Source organism: Homalodisca vitripennis, chromosome 7 (assembly GCF_021130785.1).
Source record: "Homalodisca vitripennis isolate AUS2020 chromosome 7, UT_GWSS_2.1, whole genome shotgun sequence".
NCBI lineage: Eukaryota > Metazoa > Arthropoda > Insecta > Hemiptera > Cicadellidae > Homalodisca > Homalodisca vitripennis.
The window spans coordinates 100,539,637-100,564,593 of NC_060213.1; the positions used below are offsets into that span (position 1 = coordinate 100,539,637).

Here is a 24,957-nt window from a genome sequence, read left to right on the forward strand (position 1 = left end):
ATTTATAATTGTTAGTAAGTTACTATCACGAATTTGTGAAAGTTTGTTTTCCTGAATTCCAACAATATTATTATTATATTTTTCGGTAATACATAAGGGGTCAATTTACTTTAAGATATGAGTTGGATATATACTCTCCAGCTCGTATGTGATCTAAGTAACTAATTATTAATCACAATCGAACAATACAGAGATTACACCTCCTTCTAGACTCATAATATGTTCATATTAAATATAGATTTATATACGAGTATTTTAAAATTATTTCTTGATCATGATTTTTTATTGCCATTTGCATTCAAAGTGATCATATTATATTATGAATTAGGTTAATTCCTCTTCTTAATAACTAAACTCCTCTACTGTATACGCAGCCCACATTAAATCTAGTATCCATTGTCTTTCAAACTTTAAGAGCCAGGAGAGTTATATTTTGCATGTTTAAATCATTTCAATATTCGGCATATACCGGTAAAATATTTTGTAGAGTTTATGACTGGTTATCTTATATATTCAAAAATTGACGATATTTATCTCCAATTTGTTCACGAAAATAAGCGAAATGCAGGGAACAATGAAAGCAAGGTGAGGAGGAGAGAGTGAACGGTGGGGAGAGCAGAGTGCGCGCCGCCAGCAAAACAAGAAACGAAGAAGAAAGAGAGCGAGCGGATGACGGTCGGTCAGTGGTTGTATTGGTGCCGACTTGGACGGACCTAGACACGCCCGCGAGCCCTGTTGTTGTTTTCTCAACAAAGTAGACAATAACCTAACAAGAATAACTAGAAATAACAATTAACTCCACAGAAACTCACAAATTTAACACGCTCTGGTTGTGAAAACTATGACACAATTTCATTTGTAAAAACTGACTATTGAGGAAGTTTAACACCACTAAATTTCTAACCGAAAAATGGGACATTGTTGAAGAGGAAAATTTTGACTCTGAAGTGATTGTGACGTTGAATTGTGACAAAGAGATGATAGTATACCCTCCGCCCGTGACCATGGCGACCAGACGAGGGGTGCATCCGAGATTTCTGAAGAAGATGACGAACATCAAGACTCCCAAACGGCAGGTGGTGCAATGGAAACAGACCAATGTCGAACATGGTGTTGTCATTGTGGACGAGAAACAGTTGCTCAAACTGATAAAGACTGAACCCATCGAGAAATACTACGATTTGGACCCTGAACCTTTTGCTACGTAAGTACTCTTGTAATATAGCATGTCATTTATGTTATTCATTTAATCAGTTATATGTTTTTTTTTTATTTTGTAATTTATGTAAACCGGAGGGATATCGAACTTTTAGTGTCTTACGTGAACCCAATAACACCAAACGATAAAAAATTGCATAAACGACAAAAGTTTTACATTTTTTTATTAATCTTGTAAAAATAAATATTTTTTCTTATTATTTAAATTTTTTAAATACACTTCGCCTAAGAGTAACGTATGATATACTATGATAAAGTTACACTTTTTCTATAAAGACACTTAATGCCTTTTATCTTAAATGTGTTAATATTTATAGCCTTGCTAAATAAATGTAAAGTTCCCTTTTGAGTTTTCTGAAAACCCTGTTATATTCTTAGAATTAAAAACATTTATCACTTCAAATATTTTCACATCACTGTTGACTGTTTTTAAGTGTTATTATTGATGGTCCAACTGCTTTGGTAGAAAAATCTCCATTGAAATAAAACCATGCAAAGGAATTTGATCATTCACTTCTCTTTGCAATAATAATTTGAAAATTGTTGTAATTTCATGTTCTATACGCTTATTTGTTATTCTTATTTTTAATTAATCATTATAAATTTCTGTTTCTGTTTTAATTACATTTACAATTAGTTAAATTAATAATTTAAAAAGACATCAATAGTAATTCCACTTTTTATGTGAGGCATTTTGTATTCAATAAAAACATTTTCAGACCCACATAATTGAGATAAAATACTTTATTTCAGTTATGTGAGTCTCATTATGTCTTTGTTAAAAACGAAAGGCGTCACACAAATAAAAATTGAATTGTTCTTGAAGTGTTTGTTTTTAATTTTTCTTAATATACATAACAAAGAAGTTTCTAAAATGAATTCGTTAAATTTTTAACGTTTTTCTGAAGTTTTGATAACAATCCATAAAATTAAACCTCTGGTATAAACAATCAATAATACAAAAATGATTATTGTTTGACAGTTATAGATTTCATCAGAATGTGTACCAAACATTACGTTTGCGAATATATTTTCTTTTAATTTAGTAGAAGATTATTCGTTTTTATTACTTTTTAGACTGTTTAGTTTGTTTAGAATATTAAAAAAGGAAGCAGGATATGCATATCTAATTGTGTAATAATTGAACAATCGAGGAAATATTTTTTACAACCGAAAAGAATACTGTACACGTTTATGAAAAGCATAATTTTAAAATTATGCTTTTCATAAACGATCGGTAGTAATATCTTTTGTTAAAAAGCATGGTTAATTCTGACCCACCATAAGGCTATGGATTTATTTGTAGTCTAAAAGTGTTTATGGTACTCAGACCAATGCATTTATTCATTATTTTATTCATAATCCATGATATATTAGCATCGTAGAAATACTTGATCGTGATCATCACTGATACGATCAGCGTGATTTCAATAACTATTATTTATCCGTTTTAAGAAAATTTTTACGATCTGAATATATATTTTATGAAAAATATTTAAATAAAATTCTCGACCATTTTTGTGACATCATTTCTTTATCTTGTCAAGAGAGACACAATATTGTTGATAATAATGAATTTTTGCGTTGTAAGAAATAAGTAAATTTTCTTCACAAATGAAAAAATTCACAATACAGCATTCTAACCTATATTATTCTTTATAGTGACACGCTTGCATTTTTAAACTGAGCTCTAAGTGTTATTTTTCTCATTACAATGATTGTTATTTTAAGGATTTTTAATTTCATTTGCATTTTATTTCAATTTGAAAGTAGTTATGAAAATAAGTTATAAAACGTAAACTTGCTGCTTTTCACTATTACGGGAGACAAGTTACAGTCATTTCGGAATGTCTTTCGTTGCAACTTGTCGGTTATTTCGAGACTTCCTTGTATCGGTTTATTTACTGGCAATTTTCCCATCTGTAATTGCGGTATCATAAGTCAAATTTATATTAATGTGACTTATATAAAATAAGTTATTCGCAATTTAATTACCTGTACAGATGAGAAAAGTGTTAACAAAGTTTTTAATTTTTCTTTTTCAAGGCGACCAGAGAAAATTACTCAAACTAAAAACGATTCCAAAAATAAATTTTACCACCACCTAAGAAAATTCATTTTTCTAGTCTGATTTACAACTGATAAGAATCAATTTTATATGAACATTTGTTTAATCCGAAGAAGTTTAATAATATGTGGAATATAAAGTACTAATATAATTGTATTACGAAACTGAAACACATACACAACAATAACAGTTCGGTAAACAACCCGAAATGTGTTCTAGTGGTTGTTATTGATGCACATTGTTTCATAGGTCTCGTAGGAGGGCAACCGTGGTAACTTATTTTACCATGGAAAACTCTAAACAAAACCTTTGAGCTATCTTCCTAAATATTGGGTAATTCTATTCTTCGCCAAATAATTTTCGATAAATAAACAGATATAACGGAATATCGAAGAATCGACAGAATGCAAACAACAGTCATTACTGAAGAGTCTGTAACTTTTCTTCTTCTCGAATTTTCCTGAATTTTCCTGGACTGTAGCTACCTGTTACCATTCAAACTTTTGAATATACTTCTTAGTCTGACCAAGAGGTAAGTCGTACAAGTTTCAAATTTATAAGATTTTCCTGTCGAGAGTGATCACACAAATTACCACACAAACTGACGGATAGACAGAAATTGTTAAAATATTTAGAAGTTCCTGTCAAAACCTTAATAACTATTTATATTATTATATATTTTTTAACACCTTAAACAGCTAAATATTGTCTGCTGTATTTATTTCGTAACAGCTTACTTAAAGTGAAAAAATAACTACTCTTTAAAGCAATATCACACACAGGGACTGGTTCCTATATGATGTCATCTGCTTCGTAGTTATTATAACTAATAATATGTTAGCTACTGTTTGTTTATTATTTATTGGTAGTGCAAACAATTTTGTTCTGGCATCACTGACAAACAGCTGTTCACACCTACTGTTACAGAGTATGCAACAAACCTTTAAACATACTAGAAGGTAAACGTGTTATTACCATAATAAGACGAACGACATGGTGATAAGCTGATTTAACAGCTGGGGCGCGTGCGGCCTGGAGCCACGGCCATTACCGCTTGGCCCTGCCTCAGTATTGATGTGCTGAGGTTTGATGGTAACTGGGACCGTGATTATAACTTATCATACGATTAACTTTCGGTGATTGGCACGACCTCAGTCTGAGAGTCAAGTACGGGTTGAGGTCTGAGTGTTTGGCCTCAAATTGGTCATGATTTGATTCCGGTTGATTCACAGATGCCGTTCAAGATAATTGGGAAAATTATTACCTCTTACATGCAACCAAACATCTGTTTGAGGAACTACTGTGGGAGCATAGTGGTTGTGCATAATGATTCATTGATTATGGTTTTCCAAACTTAATTGTTTATTTCATTGCACGACACAATATACAAGGTAGTAGTGCTCCAACCTTGTATTCCGAAACAGGCTCGCGCGCAAAATATCAAGTCTTTAGCTCATTTCATTGTCGAATATGTTCAACGCACACAGACAATTTTTGCATCAATCTGAATCAGAAAGGGAAATTTTGTCAGCCTACTGTGCCTTCAATGACGCTAAACCATGTTCCATAGTCGGACATGTACTGCAATAATCATTCTTGTTTCTGTAAAAATGAAATTTCATAAAGAAAGTACACTGTACATACGAAATCTATCTCAAGATAATTTTCCATATGGTACATTCACATTGTTTTCACTAAGTTAGATTTCATATCAGTGTTTAAATAATAAAAAGTTCTGGTGGGCTAGGTACGGTACTACAACGCAAGAGTGTGCTGAAATCGAATCTGGTCACTGACTTTTCACATTGTATTTTTACTCTATTGTAATGTTGGGAAAATTAACTACATATGTTAATATATCATACGTTAAAATGTCTTACTAGTGTACTTAATTTGTTTACAAATTTAGTCTGCTAATTTCTCGCTGCATCATGATTACCCATGGACCAATATTCACTAACGCTCAGCCAATTGTCATGAAGCGATATTCACCATAATTTAACTCAGTATTTTTCATATATAAATGAAGCTTCGTACACAGCTTCAAGTCTACAGATTAATTCTTTTTCGAGATATTGAGGTAAGAGAGACAAAGAAAATTTGTTTTCGTTATCGTTCACCCAATTAGTTTTTTTGCATTAGTGTATACATTTAACAATTAAATACTGCAGTTTTACAACTGCTGCAACATGGAATAAGAATATGATGTTAACTCTTTAATTAAAGATACAACGTTCACTAAAACGGCTTTAAGTTTAAATTACAGATTTTCTGTCTGTTCACCACTTTTCAACAGTACCAGTTTTCAAACATACTTAAAAGCGAACCAATGTTTGAAGCGTTTGTAAATTTAGTATTAGTTCATTTCTTTAATTATTGATCTCTTTTTTCATCTGCCTTCATATAGAATACGAATATAGAATAGGGTATGACGTTAAGAATGTTTATCTTACATTTTTTTATATACTAACTATATGTAGTTTTATAATAATATACATCTAATACACATGATTTTTGAACCTAGGGTTTAGTAAATTTTACTAACATCAACGAAAATCTTTTATTTTGTGTAATATTTCAATACTTTCCATTCTAAAACCATGAGCAATAGTAAGGTTCGAAAAAATCGTAGTATTACGTAATATCATTTACAGTTTATACAAATAAAAACCCTCATTTTTACAAATTTCAGTTATAACTTATATAATATTTATGGTTAATTTGGTTCTTAGATTTAAAAAAAAATTAACTAACTACCTCTATCCCAAAAATGGTAAATCTCATAAAAAGACATTGGTCCAAATATCTTTAATCTTAGATAGCTATAAGAACTACGTGGCTGGTGTCAGCTAACAGCATGTCTTCCGGTATTGCACTTTGACCGAAATATTGTTTACATGTTTAATTTAAATATGTTGGCCTCACAATGGAGTGCTCTCTCCGTTCAATTTGTGTTATGAACAATTAATCCATAAGTATTTGGTGCAAATTAGTCCAATTACATTACCTTAACGATCGTAAAACAACTATAATATCAGAGTTTGTTTGATTAAAAATTGTATTTTTTAATTTGGCCATCTTTAAAAAATAATAACGATCTAACATGTACTAAAAAAACAACGTTGTAAAACCTTCAAACAGCAGTGTTTTTTTTTTTTTTTTTTTTTTTTTTTTTTTTTTTTTTTTTTTTTTTTATCATACTTTATACTAATAAAGTAATCCACTTCCCATTTCGCAAGGAAGACACTATTGTTATCAGAAAGCACCAAGTAAATGGATGTATTTTTTTATTAATGATGCTGAAGTTATCAACAATAAATCCTACAACTCTTCATTACAATGTATTGAATAATATGGCGCTATAGAAAAGAATAGTTTGCTACTGTATATTTTAGGTTACGCTCACATTGTTTTTGGATTACAAAAATAATTTCAAATTCTGACCTAAATTCTTTGTAATAACCTAAATTGCTAATCCTCAATTTACAGGGATTGTAACGTTTTTTAAAAAGTAAAAAGAAGAGAAAAGCTTGAAAACACAAAAACTGATGACTGATTTAGCTTATATACCACAAAGCACTGCGAGAATATTTGTTCAAACTGTCTTGCTCGAAAAGTATTCGTGATTCGATGTTGCTGAAACAGTTCCAGTAAAGATTTTAAATTCTGAGCTAATTTTCTTGTAATAAGCTGAATTGCTAATCCTTAAACTACAAGAATCGCGTTTTCTAAAAGGTCAAAAAGAAGGGAAAACTTGAAATCACAAAAACTGATGACTGATTTAGCTTATATACCACAAAGCACTGAGGGAATGTTTGTTCGACCTTTGACGTGCTCGAAACGTATTCAATATTCGATGTTGCTGAAACAATTCCTGGAAAAGTACTCCAACTTCGCAATAAAGGTTTGCACTTTTCCGAAGTGCAACCTAAATAGCTGAACCAACATCACTGCAAATAATTTAAAGACCGGTATTAATGGTCGGCGAAATGAATGGTTTCAGTGTGAAAAGTCGTGAGTTCAGGGAGCTGGTAATGGCTTGTTTGGGCAGATGAAGTCGTGAGCCTTCCTAGCACCCAACGGTGGCTGACAGACAGATGGACGGTCGGACGTGACACTTCTATGTTCTGTATATTCACGATCAGCTGGGAACAGCTGAGGAGACCACTTAATCACGATCAGCTTCTGTAGTTTGTAGGTGGTCGCAGCAACACTTTGTAGTGGTTTTTGTGGCAATCATTAGATCATTTCCTGTACTTAAAATCAAAACCAAAGCGTTTTCAGTACAGTCCTATTCCATTGTTTACAGTTTCAAATTCAGATCACGAGTACATGTGATAATGGTGCGATGTTTTTGGCAGGGTCAATAATATAACATTTTTAGCCATATCTCTGTATGACTCGTTTCCTAAACATCGGAAAATATAAAAGTACTTTTTTACATGCCATGAAGTCTAAGCATTGCCATTGATGGACTATTAAAATCAGGTACCTACAAAAACCTACAAAATAATATTTTAATAAAATCATGCCAAAGGCACATTGTAGTAGGTACGGCAGTTGTCACTAGATAATTGAATCAACCACCATCAAGTTTTGCTGCTGCTTGGATGGGTGACCGTTGGGCGATCCTGTCCTTACAAACAACCCGTCTGCTCCACCATTGGTATTGATTTGGAAGTAACATTTAAGTCGTTGGTCCCCAGGTTGTGTTAGTGAGAGCTTCTTACCCCTGAATAAGCCTGGTAAAATAAGTCATTCTTTACTTTTCTTGAACTTTTAATGTGCTTGGTATGATTATATATCCTGTAAAACATACAAATCTTAATTTTCAGCCATTTTCTTTTGGGCTTAGTTATATAGGTGCCCAAAATCTTTATTCTCATGCTGCGATAACATTGCATGATTATTCTGTATTCGTGGTTAATTTATCTTAACATTTTCTCTTAACACTATAAAACTTGGACGCAAATTAGACCAAATGTCAACATATTAACAATTAAAATTGTATGCAACGCCCCCTATAATTATTTGAACAGTAAGTGATTTAAATAAGTGACATTTTGTGTAGCCAAACCTTTTTATTCGAGGATATTAACTCGATAATAACTACATATGAATAAAAAATGAGATAGTTTTGTCACTATATTTTTGCATTAGTAAATTAGTCCTAATACACACGACCCAAACTGACAAGCTGACTGAGTTTTTACTAGGTTAATGTAATATTATACAACAATACAAATATTTACTTTGGGTTATAGAAACAGAAGTCCCCAAATCCCGTTTCCATATGAGTTATGGTTATTTCTGTTTAGTTAGTTGATTACGTGTATTACCTAATCTAGAAGCAATTCCTAAATATTTAATTTTTTTTTAATTTATGAAATATAATAACTTTATTAGAGGAATTTAAGGTCGAAACGTGGCTTCTATAAAAATTCTGAATGACATACAACTTCAATAAGTTGTACCTGCACCTCATTTTCAATAAAATGAGGTGCAGGTTTTTATCAATCAGAGGTACATTGTTCTTATCGCTGAATCTTAGAAAAAGAAAACTTAGTGTTTTCCCTCACCATGCTCTACAAAAGCAGACCTGAGAGACTGAGATCCAGTGGATTATCTTCATGTACCAGTCTTTCTACTGACATCCCAACATGCTGACTCAGCGAGTATAGGGTTTCATCAAACCGGTAGCTCAAGTTTCGTAACTGTCCCAGGTGATAGTCGGTGACGATCAGTGTTTGTGACATACTGAGCAGCCATTTCCTACCATAACAAACAGAGGAGATCAGCTAATCGCGTCAGAACTGGAACTGAAGTCTTTGGTTAGTTGGAATTTTCTCAGTGGTCGATATTAAATTAAATAGTAATTGTTGATCTGTCCATTGTTACCCAAGCTAATATGACATTAGCAATCCATATGGATTACATAACATTTTGAATTAACTTAAAGGCAGCTCTAAAGGTTAACTTAATGGTGCGTTTATGAAAATCCATTGACTGGAAATAAGTACTGAGCATAAAATGATAGAAATTGTTATATCCTTGAGATTAGATTATTAAATAACTGAAAGATCATTAAGATCGTGACATAATACATACATACATCTGAGCAATAACTCTTCATAAAAATTTTGAAGAAAGTTCACACTTGCTACATGGGGTCCTCTAAGAGCAAGAACCCTTTTGAGTTTGAAATCAACTGTCTGCAAAGCGCAATAATCCAGGAAAGTCACATAAGATGTATAAGGAATGCTATACTCCGTTTTATTCATTTATTATATTTCCTTTGGTCCTTTACACCATTATCTCTTTCTTTTAAAATTTTTTTTTAATTCTTTTAAAAGTTTCTAATGAAGTGCCTTTTTGTTCTTCTTTCTTCCAGCATCTCCACCGTAATATAAAGAAACTTCCTAATGGAACAATTCTTAATACAAATAACTAAGGGATTAAACTGTATTTCTCCTTTTATTGCTTTCCCACATCCTCTAATCATTTCCTTCCTCCTTCCTTTCATCGCCTCTAACGCCTCCTTCACCGGATTCGTGTGGGAGCAGACCACTCTCTCTCGCCGTGAAGCCGATGCTCCCGGTCACCCACGGTCCGAGCCTGGGGTAATAGAAGTATCAGTGGTAGAGGTTGCTAGAAGATTTAATTTGCCGAGAGCCCACGACAGAGACCGTTACAGAGCACAATTCATATTCAAGTCGTACTAGCACCATGAATCACACCGAGAGGTAGGCGCACGTCCCACAGCTAGCTGGGCGTGGCTTGCTTCGGGCTACTAACAGTGTCCGCTAATATCTCGTCCCGTCTCTGATGAGTAACAAATTATAGCTATAATTTAAAATAGTCCAAGCCATATTATTACAGAAATCAGGGTTTTGACAAATTGAACTAATTTTATAATCCTTTAGTGATTGGTAGTAGGTTATTGCTCACGACATTTTGGGAGACTTTAACGAGTGGTATGTATAAACTCGTGTGAAAATGCATCTGCTCTCAGTAGCCAATAAAACACATTATTATTTACGCATATTGCAATACTTCTTGACACACTCATACCTAGAGTCAGTTACTTAATCTCTAATAATCTCTAATACAATATTCACGTCATTGAGGTAAACACTATCACTGTACACATGCATTGTTCAGAACCATTCAGAATAAGTTGAACTGTCGCGTCGTTCAAAATTTCGCTCATAGTGTATTAGTTTACTATACTCCTAACAACGATATAACTATACATAGCCTTCTTTCTTGCTATGTGGCTGTAGGCGAAGTTCACGATTTGTATATTTTCGTGAACTACTCCGATCTACCAAACGAAAGATCGATTTCTTTAAACATGTTCACCATTGTATACTGAAGTTTTGCCAACGTACTATAAATATATAAATAATCTATGACGTAACATTTTGCGGTCAACAAGCTCATAATCAACAAAACTATCCTGGAAGCATAGTTTTTAATCGGTTTGGAAGTTGAGAACCGGGTGTACCATCTTGATTGTAGCCACGTTAAAAAATGTTTAATGTCTAACTTATTTGCAACATTATTAAAAGCATCTGGAGATTATGTTGCTTCATTTAGAAAAATGAGGGGTTGGTTGAGAGAGGGGGCTATCGCACTCAAAGTTGCTATTAGGGTTGACAAAAATCTATTCTCCTGCAATCTGTGTGATTATATTAACTAGCTGAAGCTACGGTATGGCTCCCTAATGCTTTAATAAATCACTAAAATTTGGGTATGAAACACTTCAGCTATCTATTGAGTTAAACAAACAGATACACCATACTTGTTGTATTTTCTAGAGGTGGTACTAAAACATCTGCTTTAGAGAAAACAGATAGTTTGTGTGTAGTCTCAAGACCTAACCTATAGTCTACAGGTTATGCTAATCAGTAATGAGTGTGAAAAAAGGAAGTAAAAAGTGTATAATAAATGAAGATAGTTAGCAAGAAAATATATCAGGTCACCATTGCCACAGCGCAGTCTGAAAATTAAATACTACTTTTTGCTCAGGAATAAGCGATTCCACAACTACTCGAGCCTGTCTCATGTTCTCTCTGTGCACATTACAAGCTCCTTCCAGTAATTTGTATGTTGAGATGGGCATAAAACTCGCTCAAACAAGGCTTCATTGCTATATGTCTCATTGGCGACGGACATCATGCCGGTGTCACTTGGGAATTTACAACTGACATGTTCTCTAAATCAAGTAGAAAAACTGGTTTTTATTATTTTTGTTCAGAGCTCTTGTTTTTCTCTTTCTGCTAAAGTATTTCCTTAAAGCTTCGAACCTTAGAAGGTCATGTCAACTAAAACCGTATTAAAGCTGAAAAACTCATTTATTATTGTAGAGAGGAGGAAATAGAAAGATCATTTTCTACTTTTGATCACCTTTTACTGTTAACCTAATATTATCTGCTCGCAACTCAACACCACAGATTTCGATTCTATAAATTATTTCCAATAATAAACCTGAAGGTAATCTTACCGGAATAAAAAGGCGGTGAAGTCACTTAAACATATCTCTGTATGCTATAGGTGCTATGTTCACCTTACCTATCCTTCAGCTTACATTATATCAGTAATGCATTGCAAGTTCCTTTAACGCTAGTATATACTTATTTTCGCCTTATGTGTCGTTAGGACCAAACTCATAAGTTTAGTATTTACATATAAGTCCACTTATTAAGTTTTTACAAACTACTTTTACCAAATAATGTTATTTTTGTAACATATCGTTGATAGCTTAGCCGACAGTATTGAAGAACCGACAAATTGTGAATTTTTGCCTTATGCCGGGTCATTCCCTAAGAATTACGAAATGCGTTCTATGTTTCTGGAACCTGTACTCTTACAGGACCTGCAAGACGCTGTCAACTCATTAAAGAATGGCAAGTCTCCCGGATTAGACGGAATTAGTTCAACTTTAATTAAACACACATTTCCTAAAATTTGTTATGTTCTTTTATTTATAGTAAATTTAAGTTTCCAAACAGGAGTTTTTTCCGGAAAAATTGAAGTCAGCAGTTGTTATTCCGATTCACAAGAAAGGCCCCTCAACAATTTGTAGCAACTTCCGCCCTATCTCTTTGGTTTCTACCATATCTAAGGTCTTAGAGAAAATTATGAAGCGAAAATTGATTAATTTCCTCACTTTGACGGAGTTTTTTAGTCGCAATCAGTATGGGTTCAGAGAGGGCGTGAGCACCGAAACTACACTTTTAAATTTCATTGGATTGATATCTGAGGGACTTGACCAAAACAAACATGTTAGTGGGCTGTTTTTGGACATAAAAAAAGCCTTTGACACTGTTGATCACGGAATATTATTGGGAAAAATGTTTGACTGTGGGATAAGGGGAGTTGTTTTAAATTGGTTTCAAGATTATTTAAAATCTAGAAGACAGTGTGTAAAAATTAATGGAGTTTTCAGTGCAATGGGTGAAATTAAGTGTGGTGTACCTCAAGGATCAGTTTTAGGCCCTACTCTTTTCTTAATTTACATCAATGATCTTTGTAATGCTAGTCTTCAGGGTAGTATAACTTGTTTTGCTGACGACACTGCTTTGTGTTATTCCAGCTCCAGCTGGGGTGATATAGAGCTTGCTATGAATGTTGATCTCAAAGCGCTAAAGTGGTGGTTTTGTAAAAACAGAATGGTTCTTAGCCCTGAGAAGACAAGTTATATTAATTTTAGTTTAAGAGGTCAAGTGCCTTTTGACGCCGGTGCAATTATTTATAAATGTTTTAATTGTCTTTGCAATAATTCTATTTGCAATTTATCTTGTAAACCGGTTGCAGAAGTAAGTGAAGTTAAATATCTAGGCGTAGTGTTGGACAGAGAATTAAACTGGAATAACCACATATTAGTATTGAAATCTAAATTAAAAAATTATTTACGAGTTTTTTATTTTCTGAGGAATTTTTGTGACAAAGAGATATTACGTCTTTTTTATTTTTCATTGGTAAACAGTCGGTTAGACTATGGTATTTCGTGTTGGGGAGGCACTTACAAGACAAAGCTACAGCCTATTTTGAAACTTCAAAAACATTTTATTAGAATTATAGTAAACAAACCTAAAACTGAAACCTCATTCCCTCTATTTGTCAGCCTTAATATTTTACCTCTAAGATTTATGTTTGTGTACAAAACTTTAAAGTTGTTCTACGATAAGAGTGGAAACCTACCGGATGTTGACATTAATGAGTATAGGTTTAAACTTCGCAATGCAAATAACTTTAGAACACCTAAACCAAAAAAAACATTTTTTACTAAAACTTACTTTTTTTTAGCCCCAAGAATATTTAACAAAATTCCTAATGAAATAAAATTTAAAAAGTCAAAATTCTGTTTTTTGAAGACATTAAAACAATGGTTGTTTTCTTTCTGCGACATTGAGGTTTTAATTGAGGTTCAGGAATAAATGAATTAAATTTTCATTAATTTTCCAAGCATGGTCCACAAAATTTACCCTGAAATAGATTCCAGTAGCATGTATTATCTTACACATGATTACAAAATTTCAATAAAATAGCTTATAGGGACTTTTTTCTTTTTAAATTTAACTGTCTGAACTTTTTATTTTTTTTTAGTTTTTAATAATATAATTACACGGTGTCCTCTAAACAGGCTTGCCTTGGAGGCCCTAAATTTTCTCAGGATTTAAAATATTGTTTTATATGTACATATTAAAAATGTTATTAGTTTTTATTCCTCTAGTTGTGTATTTTGTTAGCTTTTATCTGATGTATACTTTAATTAACATTCATATTGTAGTTGCTGTAATGTACATAGTAGTTAAGACTTAACAATTTGGACAAAGGTTTTTTTTAGTTTGTATAATTTGATTTTTTTTTTTCTTCATTAAGGTCAGACCTGGGAGAGTTTTTGTTTTGTTTTGTTTTTTTTTCACGCTCTGTAACTACTGTATGTATTTATGTTATCCTGAGAAAATAAATTTATTCTTATTCTTATCTCTTATATCTCAGTATGAGTAGCGTATTAAGTTGTATTCTTAGAGCTCTCACCTTGCCGCGATTATCAGCAGCGTTATTCAAAATCTCTCAGTAGGAGTAGCGTGTTAAGTTGTATTCTTGGAGCTCTCAGCTTGCCGCGATTGTCAGCAGCGTTATTCAACATCTCTCAGTAGGAGTAGCGTGTTAAGTTGTATTCTTGGAGCTCTCAGCTTGCCGCGATTGTCCGCAGCGTTATTCAACATCTCTCAGTAGGAGTAGCGTGTTAAGTTGTATTCTTGGAGCTCTCAGCTTGCCGCGATTGTCCGCAGCGTTATTCAACATCTCTCAGTAGGAGTAGCATGTTAAGTTGTATTCTTGGAGCTCTCAGCTTGCCGCGATTGTCAGCAGCGTGAGTAACGTGTTAAGTTGTATTCTTGGAGCTCTCAGCTTGCCGCGATTGTCAGCAGCGTTATTCAACATCTCTCAGTAGGAGTAGCGTGTTAAGTTGTATTCTTGGAGCTCTCAGCTTTCTGCGATTGTCAGCAGCGTTATTCAACATCTCTCAGTATGAATAGCGTATTAAGTTGTATTCTTGGAACTCTCAGCTTACCGCGATTGTCAGCAGCGTTATTCAACATCTGTTATTAAGAGTAGCGTGTGAAGTTGTATTCTTGGAGCTTCCAGCTTTCCGCGATTGTCAGGAGCGTTATTCAACATCTCTCAGTAGGAGTAGCGTATTAAGTTGTATTCTTGGAACTCTCAGCTTGCCGCGATTTTCAGCAGCGTTATTCAACATCTGTTATTAAGAGTAGCGTGTGAAGTTGTATTCTTGGAGCTCCCAGCTTGCCGCGATTGTCAGCAACGTTATTCAACATCTCTCAGTAGGAGTAGTGTGTTCGGTGCTGCTACCAATTTCATTCACACCGGGATATCTTTATTCTACATGACTTGCAATTTGGAATGACTTCATTCCTGGCCTCTATGTGGCTACTGCTGACAGTTATTGATGGAAAGTCCTAAAGATTAAAATAAACGTAGATCTTCCAGGTTTTTAACGGTAAGTTTATTTCTTATAAAATCCACTTCTTGAATGTTGTGAACCTAAACTCTTTTGAGCTCTTGTGCAAGTAAAATAATCCAGTGGTATACTTTTTTTTATTGAGGCACGTTTGCAACGTTCATGCACTAAATATATGCTAAAATTTAAAGTTTCAACGTCCATTTAAATCCTCTATACCGTAGGTTGAAAAGTTTACCGACTTACGTGTGGTTAAATCTTTGCGATTTAATTATTTAAATTTCTTTTTATCTTGTCTTCCTCGTAATTAATTCATTTATGTATTGTTATAATTCATGATTGTTATTTAACTGTTTAGCTCTCAGTAATCTCTTCATGAGACAAAAATGGCTGAGTGTAGAACCTGACACAACATTAATCCTTTAAGACTGTGGAATATCCTTATCCAGACTGCAAGGTCGTGTGAAGGAACCATGTTCTTAATCCTGTCGTCGAGGCTCTTGCAGTGGAAGTAATGGACGGAGGAGGTTGACGGGCTGGAGTTGAGTAGTAGATTGTTTAAGGAAAAAGGAAATATTAATAGGTGAATATCAAACATAGTCTGTTATATTTAATTTATATGTAAGCTCAAACAGATTCAATAAATACCCTATGTGTATCAGCAATTTAACTTATATTCCATCGAAAGAAAATATACGGAAGGAGAAACTGTTTATTTGCTAAGAGTGCAATCGCTATGTCTCTGTGCACAAAATTATAAATGTCTGGTATTTTTATTCATAAAACTTGCTTCATTAAAGTAATTTGCTAAAACTATACATACACTGTGAGTTTATAGACGTTAAACTAAGTGGTTTTTCATTACTGAATAATAATCTCCTCCCACAAATAAGCTTTAGGATCGGAATAACTAATACAGTCAGACGGATGTTAAGTAATAAAAAGTTTGTCTACTGCGTTAATTTACTTTTATTAATCCTACTTTTACCTTACTGTTGTTAGATTGGAAGTTTCCCTTTCTATAGGGCGCTATAGATTGATTTCCATTTACTTACTACCGCCGAGGTTTTCTGGGCATATACTTATCTTTATTTAAACCTTTTATACATAGGAAAGATTTTGCAGGAAACAGGACACTAGCCACCGGTCAGTGATACAAGAAATCAATAACACTACGTTTCTAGGTCCACAATCCAACCTTTTCCTCAGGTGGATAAATAACTTAATACATAATTATAATCTAGGTTAGTAATTGTAACTATATTTTAGTTGTGTATTAGTTATCATATTAAGATAGATATCAGATACTGATTAAACGTACAGGTACTGATTTCTAGTACTACAGAAAAATCCAGTTCCTTCATAAGTTAAACTGTTCAATTCTTTTAATCAGCATAACATTGTATGAAAAATAGTTGTTCGACACAAACAACAGTGTCTAAATGCATGCATGACTGGAAATAGGTTTAGTGCAAAATCATTACAATCAATTTTATTCACATCCAACGAATGGCCTTCTTGCAGGCAATGCACTATCATCGTATTATGCAGACGATCCTGTAGCCACAAAGAGATTGTTGATCATTAAGTGTCTGGAACTGCAGTTATGAGCCGTTGAGTGGGTGAGAGCCATTTAATTCAGTTGTCTTTGCTCGACTGGTACAATGATGTAAGTCCTCGTGGGTTTAATACTGTTCACAGACCAGTTATCTTCATTAATGTAACGAAGGTAACAATAAACATGTCACATCTAAACATGGTTCTCCTCTATAGACAGATACTCGTATATAATGGACATACATTAGTTATCTCTTCTAGTCAACGCAACTTTGGAATTTTTCATTTCGTATTTTTCTGTAAAATAATACGAAGAAGCTTAGCAAGGCCACGAGATAAGAGAAAAGTTGTAAGGTCAGCATTTAGACAGCTCCGATTTGGCATTCCAAATTATCATCTCGTAAATTATGGTCAATTGAGGAATTTCATTAGTTTGTTTATCGCCAGAAGAACAAAACGTCGAATTCAGTGGCTATTGCTTCTAGTTACTATTATAAATCTTATGCATTTCGTTACATAGATTATCACGTTGCTTAAACTGAATACAATTATAAACTTTCTACTCTATCTAAAGTTCTAGAAGATAGTGGATTGACATTTCAATGCCATATCTCCGTACACTACTACTAAAATATTTTTTTGAAAACAACAATACCGGTAAAATTAATGTTTTACTTACAACATCATACTGTAGTTGTTATGTTGATGAACCCTGAATAGTATATTTACTATGTAACCTGTGAAACGAATGTTTTCATTTATAAAAAATTAAAAAAGATATTAAGAAACTGTTAGGCCATCTTGGCAATTGGAAGGTTTCATCTGCTTTATATTAACACTTTTAAATCTAGTGCTTGAATTAAGTTTAAAATCGTTTACGGTAAAGACGGTTAAGAGTCGAAATATTGGCTTTATTTATCGCATTACGCAACGATATTCATTTCCTAGTAATACTAATGTTTGTAAATATAGCTCCCCAAACCTATTCCTCTTGATTATATTGTGCTAGTTAACGAACTTTATAGCAATCTTTTTTTATACTCAAAATTTAATTTCAATTCTTTAAGATAACAATTAAGATAGAAAGGAATTTTAGAGCTTAAAATATATTCGTCTCTTTGAAAGGACGTTTTCAAATTGCTCAGATTGAATAAAAGTTCTAAAACACTTTGAATAAAATAACCTGCAAAACCATATCTCTTAGTCGAATTTCACCATTTTAAAACGTCTTTCGAATAAACAAAAAAAGGGTTTGTGCCGATTTCAAATTAATTTATTAAAAATGTAACACGTAAACTGCCACAAAACATTATGCAGAACATTAAAAAAAACAAATAGGCTATTTTTCGTATGAAACCCACCATAACTGATCCTAGAAACTTACTATTACGAGTTTCTTACTAGTCCTCGTAATTAACCTAAATTTCTAAACTGTAAAGGACTGAGAATATTGTTATGGAAAATTAAATTAAAAAGCTTACAATGTTACACTTGGCCGGTAAGCAAATTTAACTATATCGACGCCTCCGAATAAGAACATCGTATCCCAAAATCTGCAATTTTTTCAGGAGAGCAGTTTGAAAGTTATAGAATATCCCTGAGCCCAGACTATTCTCTCTAAAGTAATGAATTTTATATTGATAAATACACTTATGCTGACACACATTTTAGTAGTATTGTGCATGAAGAATTTTTTATTATTTAGATTGTTTACTGAGTTACGATTTTTTATACTCACAGTTTTCCAAATAAGAACATCGTAATCTTGAGTTAAGATGTTCTTATATGGAAGATATTTTATCTTCTATTCACAGTTTACCAAATAAGAACGTCGTATCTTGAGTTGAGATGTTCTTATATGGAAGAAATTTCATCTTCACTGTTTTTGACTCGGGTAACACAATGAGTAAAAGTTACTGTTATTAGAAAAAAACAGTTTAATTTTATTTATTAAAGAAACATTTTCATGATTAAAACTATATAAAGCTATCATTTTTTTTACTATTAAGAAACAAATTGTGATTTATATTACATACAAAATGCAGAATACAGTAGTTTTTATGCTTTAAAAACAGCTCAAATTACTACTTCCAAACTATATTTAAACCTTATAGAAACATAAAACTGTTTTAAATTGAAATACAAAAAATACACAATATTTAGTATTCATAAATACAACTCTATTCACAATCTCTTTCTACACTTGTGGTGGTCTTACTATGTTTTAGTTTTTCTAAAAAAATGTTGGTACATTACTGGAATTTGCATACCATTGCACAAAGATAAAAGATCTTTATATTTTGAAGTTGTTATTGCTAACTTAGACTTGTAAGCAGGTCCTAAAACTAAGTCTTCAATATTTCTTCTGCTTCCATGTGCTTATGGTACAGATCAAGTACAAAGCATGTCTCCTCAGTATGGTTATATTTTTAAAGTCAGTGTTGTAGGGTTATCCTTTTCCATATGAACTTCCTTTATACAGTTCCACTTAATTTTTTTCTCCATTTATATCAATCTGCCAGTTCCTGTTATCAAATATTACCAGATCTTTACATTTTACAATGTCTTTTTGACATACCTCTTTAACAATATATTTTTCTCCACTTGACTTAGCCATCCTTATGAGCATGACTCATTGTTCAGGAACATAAATGGTTTTAGTTCTTGCTCCTCCTCTCAATTAGTGCATGCTTAGAATCATCTTCATTCTGTGTGTGCCCTTTTTCTAAAAAACAATGAAGTGATCGTTACACTCAGTTTTTTTTTGCCATAGCTGAATACATACTGTACATGATACGATTTCTCTTTTGGCCAGGGCAGTTATCGGAGTAAAAAAATAAATTCCTTGACACCATCTTTTACTCTAGACAAGATAAAATCCATAACGAAGCTAGCAAGTTCATTGGAACCTTTTTTCCCTATTTCTTCATGCCAGAAGTTGCTGTATCCTTTGTTATTACCAATATCAAAAATTGTGAATTGTAACAAGCGTACTTTCTCTTGTAATAAAATATACTTACATCGGATTGAGGGGATGTTCAAGGTCTTCTGCAAGTCAAAGACAGCTACACTTACTGACTTGTAACTTTGTGCTCTTTTCTTATCTCTATCTTTCATTTCTCGTACGGCATTTTTGTTTTCAAGTGGAGTTCTATATCTTTAGCAATTGATTATTTTTTTCCTGCATCACACAATTTCAAAAGCATTACATAACTCACACTGGTCTTTCTGGGAACAAAAAAGCCCAGATTGAATTCTGAAAAAAATATATATCAGTATATTTGCCTGATTGCACTTTCTCCACCTTGGTCTATTATCCATTCCTGGTATAGCCGATACATTTTTGCGATGCTCAATCCTTGCTCAAGATACCTGTCGCTTACTTTCCTTTCTTATATAGTGGGATTCGACACTTTAAAAGATTCAATGTGATTTCATTACACTTTGTTTAATAGAATGGCTTATAATAATCCGCTTACCACGCTCAGTGTGTTTCCCCCTTTTATCTGGGGTTACTGTAACTTCATCAGACTTTTCCAGTTTATTGAACGCTGTCCTACCCCACATATAAGTTATGCTTAATGTATCTAAGTACAGTTTGTTGCATACTTGAATAGAGGTGTTTTGAACTGGAATAATATATTTATTTGATTCAGCTGACTACTACACCAAGATGCTAATATTACTATTTTCTGACGTTGAACAGTTGATTTAAATAATCAGTGAGGCAACTCATGAGTTCCAAAATAACTTTTATAAGAATAGCTCATTTTATAGAACAACAAGAACATTGTGTTTTTAAACTAATGCCTTGAAATGTTACAAAACATAACATCACATTGTTTTGAAATGTTTGTAAATTTTACCATTAACTACAAAACATCCCATTAAAATCATTGTATCTCAAGATACGATGTTAATATTGGGAAACATAGAATTGTTAGAAAAGATACGATGTTTTATTTTTATTGATTAATTTAAAGACAAAAAGCAGTTTTAACACAGAATTTATACATAAAATAGAAGATTTTCTTCTCCATTGTTTATAGTAAAAATATAAAAAAGTTACGATGTTCTTATTCGGAGGCGTCGATATATTAGAATCTTCATTCTTCATGAACTAATTTTTGTTAATTAGAAGGACTCTTTTGAACTTAAGGACAAGCTATTAAAATATGTAATTAAATGGATGTACTGTTAATTTATTACATGATATAGTAGGCTTACTTTATACTTTTAATGTAGCAATATCTAATTTTCTTCATTCTTATCTTGCTTACTTTCATAGTAAATAAGTCATAAATTGATACATAGGTTCTTTACTATTAAATATATCACGATTGAAAACACAGCTGGTCTACTGTACCTTGAAAACAGATAAAAGAGCAAATCTTACGCTACACGTTTTGTACCAATAACTACAATAAGTCAATTAGACCCTGAGTCGGGAACTCTGGGCAAAGGCGTAGTTCTCTCTTGGGGGACAACAATATCGAGTAGGAGCAGTGACGTCACGGCTTTGGGCGGACAACTCAGCTCGTTTGGCCCAGGTCAGACAGACAACGTTGCTTTTTAGGCGCTCGATAAAAATCATTTAACGTATTTCATAAGTGGGAGTCCGCTTCCCACTCAGTTGTCGCTTCAAGTCAGTCCATTAGTGTGTTTGGCTTTATCAACGATTCCTAAATAGTCAAGCCATTGACTCTTCTTCTTCTCCTTAAAAGGCAACATTTTGGGACCCCGCGTTGTGGATTCTTTAGAAGTTTTTCAGGTTATGTGGAACTTGTATATTTTACATTTGTTCCTATTTAATGTTTCTATTAACGTTCCAGAAAAGATGATGTAGGAAATCCCAAGAATCGCGAAAATTCTCCATCCATTTATGAAGATAGCTTATTTCCATAGAATATCCATAGCACTTAATTAAATTTGCGTATTTCGTTGAATTTGAAGATATCTATAAGTAATACTTGAACATATTGTTGGCCTTGATCATGGAATTGTGTAGTCTACGAGGGTCAACAACGGATATCAAACTGAGCTTTTTCGGTGCCATTTGTTCTGTATAGAATCCATCCTTAATGCGAGAGTTCCTCGCAAAGCATGCGCACTTAGCAGGGGGCTGAATAGCAATTTGCATAATAAAACAGGGAAAGATGGTATCTCGAAAATAATTCACCATTATCTTGAACTCGCATGAGCTGTTCGGTAAGAAATAAATCCTACTGGCACTTTTTATTGGCTCTGATAACATTAGAAAGACAAGAAAAGAAACGATTTGGCATCGCAAAAGAATCAATGTAAGCTACCATTTAATTATGTGGATTACATGAGCCATAAATTGTACAAAGCTTTTGTGGCCGACTTTATACGCAAGGGTCAAAAAAGAGAAGCACGCCCTCTCGCGGATACCTGCGTACCGATGACCGCATAAAAACCGACTATAATCGCTGACAAGAAAAACCTGCGTTCTATTTTTGGAACTTCTAAATAATGACCAGATGAGGCTGACGAACGAGGCCGCTGTCGCTGCCTTTCCAGGCGACGCAATAAAACTACCGTCTCCTCCACCTGTTTTGTTTTCCGCGTTTTATTCGTCTCTTATTGTACCGATTGTGTCAGTCTTCATTGCCTTATCCAAGTAATTTTAAACACCTGTATTTCAACCGTGTGATACTATTTGAGTGCTTTTTTACCTGACTGTTGAGCAAATTTTTTAACTCTATTACCTGCTTAGAATGATTAGATCATATTGTATTTCTTGGAGCTGTAAACGTGTTTGTAAGTATTGAGACAAAACAAAATAAAATGCATAACTGTTTTTTTTTTTTTTTTTTTCAAAAGGAGGCACGTTATAAAATTGTATAATACGTATTTAAAGTAAAATATTAACTAATTGGATTTCGGACATTTGTCATCGTTATTTGCTTAAAATAAAGATAAAACACAACGTTTTGATGGTTGGGATCTACCCTCTTATTCAGGCATTCTTGAAAATGCTACGCATAAAGTGAAGGTTGTTTAACCTCATGCCTTAAAGTTTTTGACACCTAAAGGAGAGGATAGATCCCAGTCATCAAAACATTGTGTTTTTTTGTTTACATATAACAATGATAATTTTCCAAAATCTTGTTACCTTATCAAATCATCAATTGTAGAAACTGTTAATATACTGAAAACGTTTGAATTTTAATATTAACCTTTAACAAACTTACCTTAACTTGAATTACAAATTTGATACATATCCCATACAGTTAAGTAGAAAGAGAGACAAGTTTCATATGTGGTTCAGTTCAAGTTTAATAGAAATAAATGTTTTCGGGATTTAAAAAAACTAGCAGATTATATATGGTTGACTAACTGGCGCTTTAATAGCTGGGATATGATTAACGTACGCCTATTGCGTAAATGCATGTAAAATTGAAATTTTGTCTCTAAATTCTATGAGAAAAACGCAAAACTACATTACTAAGAAGTTCCTAATCACTTATTTCCTTTCATTTTATGTTAGATTTGAAATAAAGTTTTTCTATTAGGGAACTTTTAATTGAATAGAGCGGTCCTATAAAATCATGTAACACACATAAGAATATGGTTATCAATCTGTCGTAAAATAGGTGAATTACCTATCGCGTATTTGACTTATCGTATTATTCTTGAAATTGTCTACTTTGTCTCTATTAAAACCTTGCAAAACATGAAATTTTCATAAAACATATATGACATGTTATAATTTAAATTCTTCTATCCTTCGAAGTTCTGCATCTGCATTTGTATTCTGTGTTTATTTTTACATCTTTTTTATATTGCTTGTCAAATTGACTCCTAATTTAGCAATACTATTCTTCATTTTATCAAAAGCAAATTTCTCAGTCCATTCTTGTTGTTATTATAATGCCGCTTTTATTCACAAATCCTGGGGAAAACTTACAGCCCAGTTTACTTTTGTAAAGATAATTGTAACAAATATGCTATTATTTCATCTTAGCACACTAGTCGAATTCTTTTCTTTACTTTCCTTCTAAAAATAACAATTTTTTTCCTTAAAGAGATTGTAATTTATTTCATCGTTTGTTTAGGGTAGATTAACACATCCCGCCACTAACGGCTCATATCTCAATTTGTTTTGAATGTATCCAGGCGTATCAGGACTTAATTTACATCCTGATATTTAACACAATAATGAACGAAATGCTAAAATATTGTTTTTGTAGTATTAATAAATACACCGTATTGACGCTTCGGACCTTCATATATTAATAAGAAAATATATTTAAATACATATTTCAACTACATAATATTTGTTTTAATATATACTGTGAGTTAAATTTCTGTATTCGATAAATATTTCATATCTACGCCCTTTTTATGGTTTTCTCGATATTCGTGGGAAATGCATTTGCGAATATTCTTTCAAATATTAGATGTAACACTAATATTGTTCCTCCAATATTGCAGAAGATGTACCGTCGTCTTTTATTACACTTATTGGATGAGTCTCGTTCCCATATACCGCTTAGGTTAGAATAAAACATTCCCGTGGGTGACCTTTAATTCACCAAGGGCCTCCTCAAGTCCTCCGACATTTAGAGAGCTCTTGCTTCGATAATAAGTCCTTCGCTTCTACAAGACATCCTCTTGAATGCACAATCAGCCTTGTGACTCCACGATGACAAGTCGCCTTGTCGGAGTGACATTAATGTATTCCACATCCACTGTTCGTGACCACAGATCACGCCATCTTTGCTGGTTGGAGCCAACTCGAACTTTGGCGAGTGCATCTTGCCATCCGGAGATATCGCAAAATCTCAGTGACCACCATAGGAGAAACAACATTTCCGTTTTCTGCCGACAATGTTTGTGGAGGCAAATGGACACATTAAAATCGTGTTATAACTTGAAACCAAGCACGATTGTATAAATTTATTATTATTTACTAACCCAGTATTGGATTCAAGGACTGTCAAAGTTGTCGCTTTAGAATGATTTTTATAACTCCTCATTTATAAACATAGAAACAATAAAACTATATGAAAGCACTACATTTTTGAGAAACTATAAATTGTTAAACTCCTATAGATAATATAATTTTAAAGAAAACGATTTATTTCTTTAAGGCCCA

General features: G+C 33.0%; 1 protein-coding gene across 1 annotated transcript in view; it reads left to right on the forward strand.

Moving 5' to 3' along the window:
* The first annotated feature begins 675 nt into the window (after window positions 1-675).
* LOC124366104 (probable serine/threonine-protein kinase fhkD) overlaps window positions 676-24,957 on the forward strand; it is a 119,634-nt gene continuing 95,352 nt past the window's right edge. Inside the window, exon 1 of the mRNA XM_046822358.1 lies at window positions 676-1,204. Coding sequence (XP_046678314.1) covers window positions 978-1,204 — 227 coding nt within the window. The 5' untranslated portion in view covers window positions 676-977. The remainder of the gene's footprint in view (window positions 1,205-24,957) is intronic.